This window comes from Venturia canescens, chromosome 7, assembly GCF_019457755.1.
Source record: "Venturia canescens isolate UGA chromosome 7, ASM1945775v1, whole genome shotgun sequence".
NCBI classification, from domain to species: Eukaryota; Metazoa; Arthropoda; class Insecta; order Hymenoptera; family Ichneumonidae; genus Venturia; species Venturia canescens.
In genome coordinates, this window is record NC_057427.1 from 17,442,464 (window position 1) to 17,448,913 (window position 6,450).

General features: G+C 33.2%; 1 protein-coding gene across 1 annotated transcript; it reads left to right on the forward strand.

Moving 5' to 3' along the window:
- The first annotated feature begins 233 nt into the window (after positions 1-233).
- Positions 234-4,008, forward strand: LOC122413247 (uncharacterized). The gene is made up of 8 exons (XM_043423466.1): positions 234-350; positions 464-713; positions 811-969; positions 1,514-1,720; positions 1,812-2,828; positions 2,910-2,992; positions 3,054-3,280; positions 3,359-4,008. Exons 1-8 carry the CDS (start codon positions 234-236, stop codon positions 3,909-3,911), a joined length of 2,613 nt encoding a protein of 870 aa, XP_043279401.1. The 3' UTR covers positions 3,912-4,008.
- Positions 4,009-6,450: the final 2,442 nt, after the last annotated feature.

Consider the following 6,450-nt stretch of genomic DNA (forward strand, 5'->3'; position numbering starts at 1 on the left):
TTAAAACAGTAATAATCAGTCACACATCAATAAAAAAAGAACAGAAAAAAAGGTGCAATTTAATGATACGATCCTGCTCACAAAAAAGTGGCAACGTCGCAATTTGCTATCTCATTCTGTCAGCAGATTTTCTTGTTACATTGAAAACTCCGAGTTGGTGGTCGTCGCATGGTTTTTATTGTGCAAAAAAAATTGTTTCTGAGCGTTCTTCGAAAAACTAAAAGAATTACAAAATGCCGTACAACGTGCGGGCTGTTGTTGGTAAAAAAAAAGGAAAATTCGTGAAAGAGAAAGTGAAACGAGCAATAGAAGCTGTTAAAAACAATCTATATCGACACACCGAGAACAAGGTTTGCTATTATCATAAAAAATATTATTATTGTCAGAAAAAAGTACTTGACAGAGAGAAGATGCTTCAATATATTAAATAAAAATAAAGGATATTATCGGAAAAATTTTTCAGTACGATGATTCTGTCAAATCTAACCTCGAAGGACGCAGAATTGTCGAATTGAAAACGCTGGGACTGCAGTTGTGGTGTCAATATTGTGACCTGGCATTATCTTTGAGGGATGTCACGGATGAACAACGATGTGGATTTGCAAGTGTGTTAAGAGTTGCTTGCAACCATTGTGGAAAAATAATTATGGTTCACACGAATATACGAAATTCCCAGACAAAATGTCACGATGTAAATTTGAAAGCAGCAATAGGTATTTGAATTAAATATATTCTAATAACATTTTGATAAAATAACATTGGACGATATAAAAGTAACGTTAGAAATGGTTTGAATTGTTTCTGTTGCAGCAATCATTGATTCTGGTATAGGCGAGAGCCAAATGAACACTATCTGCTCAGCAATGAACATACCAAGTGTTTCTGCAAAGCTGCTGAAACGGAGCGAGAGGATTGTGGGTTCATTAAGCTTGAAAAACAACTATCGGTTGATAGGGATCAGGTTCAGAAGTAAGTTTGAAGATTTATATTTTCAGTAATTATAAAATCTGTTTCATTTGAGAGATTTTTAGAGTTTGGAGTTTCTTATTTATGGTTCGAATCTTTTTTTCAAGTTCAAAAAATGAATTCATTATTTCATCTTAGTTATTGATAATGAAATTCGATCAATCGTCTGCGATTATTTTGAAAATGGATAGCCGTATGCACTTTAAATTTTTTTATTTATACAATTATAACATTTTGTTATATATACAATCATGAGATTTTTTTATATACACAATTATACAATTTTTTGAAATTAGAAAATATACAATAATTATTTTTTTCTTAATTAAGGTTATTTTTTGCGCATTCTCGATGCATTTTTTTTTTTTTTAATTAAAAAATTATCCGTTATTGTATGGATTGATAAAATGTTGTTTATGACCATACAATAAGCGTTATTTATACAGTATTATTGATAAAGTTCTACGATTAATTCTACTGCTTACCGCCACACTCAATTTTATTATGTATCTGTACTTGAATTGATTTTTTAATAAATACATTGCAGACACGCATTTTTATATATGTCGAAATTATGTTCGAGTTTTTATTCACAGTAATGAAAGTGCCGATCCGATTCCAACAAAACCCGAAAGTTCCGAATCCATTTCCGACACGATAGAAAATCGTTCCCCTGAAAAGTCTCCTGAAACTAATATAATAGCTTCTATTGATACGGGATGGCAGAAGAGAGGCACCGGTCATGCGTACAACAGTAATTCTGGTCTCTGTGATGTTTATCCAAACTCCTCGAGCCATAAATGCAGCAATAATTTTTTTCTAATAATTAATTATATATCCTACAGGTCATAGTTCACTAATCGGTTATCACTCGGGTAAAATATTGTCCTATTCTACGCGCAACAAGAAATGTAGGCTTTGTGAAGCAGGACAGAAGAAAGAAGACCATCAATGCAGGTGCAACTTCTCTGGGTCTGCGAAAGCTATGGAGCCTGATATGGCTGTGGAACTAGTCAACAGAAATGATCTTCTTAAAACAGAAGGGACCAGAATATCAGTTCTCATTGGCGATGACGATTCGTGCACTATTGCAGCAGTTCGTAGAGAAGCTGGAGGACTGATAGAGAAATGGTCTGATTTTAACCACGCGCATAAAGCATTCAAAAATGCTTTGTACCGAATGAAGCTGCAGCCTAATTTGATAAAATATTTTTCGAATTGTTTTTCTTGTGCGGTTAAACAAAATGAAAAAAATCCCAGAGGTGTAGAGGCGGCACTGAAGAACGTAGTACCTCATGCGTTTGGTAACCATAGTAATTGTGGTGAATGGTGCGATTACAAGCTCATGGGAGAAGATTATGTACACAAGTATCTTCCACGGGGGCAGCCTCTGTCCGACACAAACCTCAAAGAATCCGTTTCGAAATTATTTGATCGTTTTGCTGCCAATGCCGATAAGCTTGCACCTTGCGCATCAAGTCAAGCAAATGAAAGTTTTAACAGTCTTGTTGCTAACAAACACCCGAAATCAAAATTCTACGCGGGATCAGAATCTTTCGATTATAGGGTTGCAGCTGCAGTAGCTCAAAAAAATATTGGAACTAAATATGTCCTTGAAGTTAATAAGTTAATGGATTTATCACCGGGCAAAGAAACGCATAAATATCGGGAATCCAAAGATAGAAAGAGGGAGACCCAAGCCAAATACAGAAAATCGGTGGAATTCAAAAGGAAAAGGCTTTTCGCTACAAAAAAAAGATCTGCAAAAACTATGGCAATATCACAGCGAGAAGGAATTACGTACCAAACGGAAAGTGGATTCAGCAATGTATCAGACATTTTACATGATTCGTACATCAGCGGTAAGCAATTTATAAATTATCGATGAAAAGATTAATAACCGCAATATCGCCAGAATTGAAATATTTTTTTTTTTCATCAAGAAAACGTTGATTTCGAAAGGTGCTCTATCGTTGTATTTGATTTGGAAACTACTGGATTGCACAAAACAGCTGAAATATGCCAGGTAAAAATTAATGATCATTTTGCCATAACAAAGTATGAATTATTTATGTATATTTTTATAGATTGCTGCATGTACCAAGGAAGCTTCATTCGATTCATATATCATACCGTCAAAAGGTATGTCACCTGGATCCACTCAAGTTACTGGGTTGCGAGTTTTGAATGGGGAAATGTATTTGGAAAATACTAAATTGGATACTGTACCAGCAAAGACTGCGTTTACCAATTTTTTAAATTTTCTACAATCTCAAGACCAACCGCTTATTCTTGTAGCACACAACGCTTTTAGGTGATTATTGTTTCAATATGATTCATGAATTTATCATAATGCGATATATGTGTTCATGAATCTTATTTTCGTTGGCAGATTCGATGCACCGAGGATTCTGCAGTTGGCGGCAGATTTGGGCTTGAAGGACGAATTTTGTTCAAGAGTAAAAGGATTTGCTGATACGTTACATATTTTTAAAGAAAAACTTCCAGATCGGAAGCTTAGAAAACAGAAATTTTCTCAGGAAGCACTTGCTACAGACTTCATTCACCCCAGTCAAATACAAGAAGCACACAATGCGATCAACGACGTGCAAATACTCCAAACATTAATAGATAATATTGGTGTTGAAAAATCGCTAATTGCTAAACACACGCGAAGTGTTCCTTGTATTTTAAAAGCGGGCACAACTGCAAAAATAACTGCAAGCAATAAAGCTTCCTTGCACAAGTTTACCGATATTTCCGAACATATGAAAATGAAAATATCAAAAGCCGGCATCGACGAAGCTTTGCTCAAAAAAGCTTTTAAAACTGGATGTGACGAAGGTGTACGAATTTTATTAGCAGAAGATGTCGGAGGTAGACCAAGAGTGACAAAAAATAAAAAGATTATAGAGAAAATAATTCAACAACTGAAAATTACTTGATTTCATACAGTCCACGATATTTTACTCCACGATCTATTACGAATTTTTTCTGGTCTCATTACCTGTGATGTATAACATAATTTATTATTGTTGGAAAATAAATACATAAATTGTGTTAATCGTTGAAACTTGTCGTTTTTATACAATTGATTCGTTTTTTTAACCTCTTTATGTACGCGTATACCCACGCCCGGACGTGCATGTGTTTTTCACAAATTCCAGGTTAGGCAGTCGACGCTTCAAATGTCGCGCATGCGCTTCAGCGCTATGCTGAACATCTGATTTCTGCGACGTTGCGGAATCGTCTCACCGTCACGAAACGTCCCAGAACATCGAGTTTGTAGACATTTCAACATTCAATATCTTTTTAGATAGGTCGATAACCTCAAACTTTTTTGATATATTCTGAATCCTTACAATTTGGAGAACAATACTCTATTTTTTTGTTTATTTCTGTTGCGCGAGTGCATATATATCCCTTAGAACACGCGTTTTGAGAGTAACTCTTCCATAAGACCAATGTTAAAAATCCTAACTTTCACTATTTTTTTCGTTCTTAAATGGTCGATGACCTCATCTGAAATTTCGCACATATCTTTATTGATAATCTAACTATGAGATATTAAAAAATTATTTTTTTCTGCTGCGCAGGCATTCGCGACCGAGCCTCCTTAATAAGAAATGAAAATGAGATGAAACCGGTGATGGCGCGTAAGAATTTCAGTCTACGTGTAAATAAAATAAAACTTTAAATTGATTGCGTATGAAGTAAATATTTGACAAATTTTGAAGTAATTCAGCGTGCTGTAGATCAAACTATTCTTCCAGTTAAAAAGATTTGAGAGTAAATAAAAATGCGATAGAATCGGTGATGGAACGTTAGAATTGCAGACCACGTGTAATTGAAATAAAACTTGGAATTGATTGCGTATGAATGAAATATTTGACTAATTTTGAAGTAATTCAGGGTGCTATTGATCAAATTATTCTTTCAGTTAAAACAATTTGAGGGTGAATGGAAATGCGATAGAATCGGGGATGAACCGTTAGAATATCAGTCAACGTGAAAATGAAATAAAACTTTAAAATGATTGCGTATGAATGAAATATTTGACAAATTTTGAAGTAATTCAGCGTGCCGTAGATCAAACTATTCTTCCAGTTATGACTTTTTTTTCATTAACTTTTTTCGTGAAAATAATTATCATGAATTTCATTAAAGTTTCCAATTTGTTCGATAAATATTCCAAATTATCAATAAAAACTTGGCCTCCAATTGATATCATACATTTTTATACTGCATGTAACTTGGATAGTACATTTTTCAATGTCTTCAATATTTATGAATTTTTTTGAAATTTTTTTATTTTTCTTTACAGAAGTTTTTCGATTGTTTTTTATTTTTGTTGAATTTTTTTGAACTTTCCAATTTTTCGTTTATTATTTTTATAGAATTTTTTTCCTGGTTCTAAATCTTTTTTCTATGCTAGAGTATATATGAATAACCATATATGAATAACCTGCTAGTGTTTCCCGAATGTTCAACGATAAAATAGAAAGCGCGAAATTTTATAAAGAAATCAATCATTGAATATTGAGACAATTCGTACATATCTAGTTGAAGGAAGTGTCATAATTAAACCCGTTGAATATATCTACATAATAAGCAGGGGTTCAAAATTTTTGTACCAGTTTTGCGCTTTGGCTATAAATCCCCATTGTAGTCTCGGTGCTAGCGCACAATACTCGTAATCGGAAGGTTGAGCTTTCGAACCCCCACGTATAACATTTTTTTTTTTTTTTACAGAAATCATTGTATTATATATGTCCATTAGGGTGGTCGTTATTTAGGGTTATAATTTTTTTTCTAAAAATTTTAACTTGACAAAAAAATTTTAAATGACAAAAAATGTTTAGAATCATAAAAAAAAATGTCTAAATTGAAAAATACAAAAATAGCTAGAAAATTTTTGAAAAAAATCACACGGATTTTTTAGATGATTCTCAATACGTTATCTGGTGTAACATTTCTTTATTAAGTTAAGACTTTCGAGAAAAAAATCATGCACATTTACATCATGCTGTTTTGCAAAAACCGCCATTTTGCAAAAACTGAATGAGGAAAAGAGTTCATATAGCCAATGTTTTGGGAAGGTCAGACATTAAGGACACCTTTACTAGCAATAACATAGTTATTTGAGTGCAGCAACAATAACGAAAATCGATTTAAAGAAAAAAAAACGTTAAAAAATCTTGACTTTTTAATTAAAAACGCAAAAATAATATAGATTTTCAGTTAATTTTACAAAATAAATGCGATATTCTGAAAGAGCACCCTCAAAAACCTCCTATGCCAGATTTTGAAGAATTTTCTTTTGTTCCTCAATGAAAACTGGGTACTTGAAATTGAGTGTCCATAATTGTCGTTTTGCGCATTAATGGATTAGTACGGCGATGCTATACAACATTTTGAGGGTAGAAGTTTTGGAAATCATTCCCATATAGCAACATGCTTTTAAGTAATTTCTGAAAATTTGAA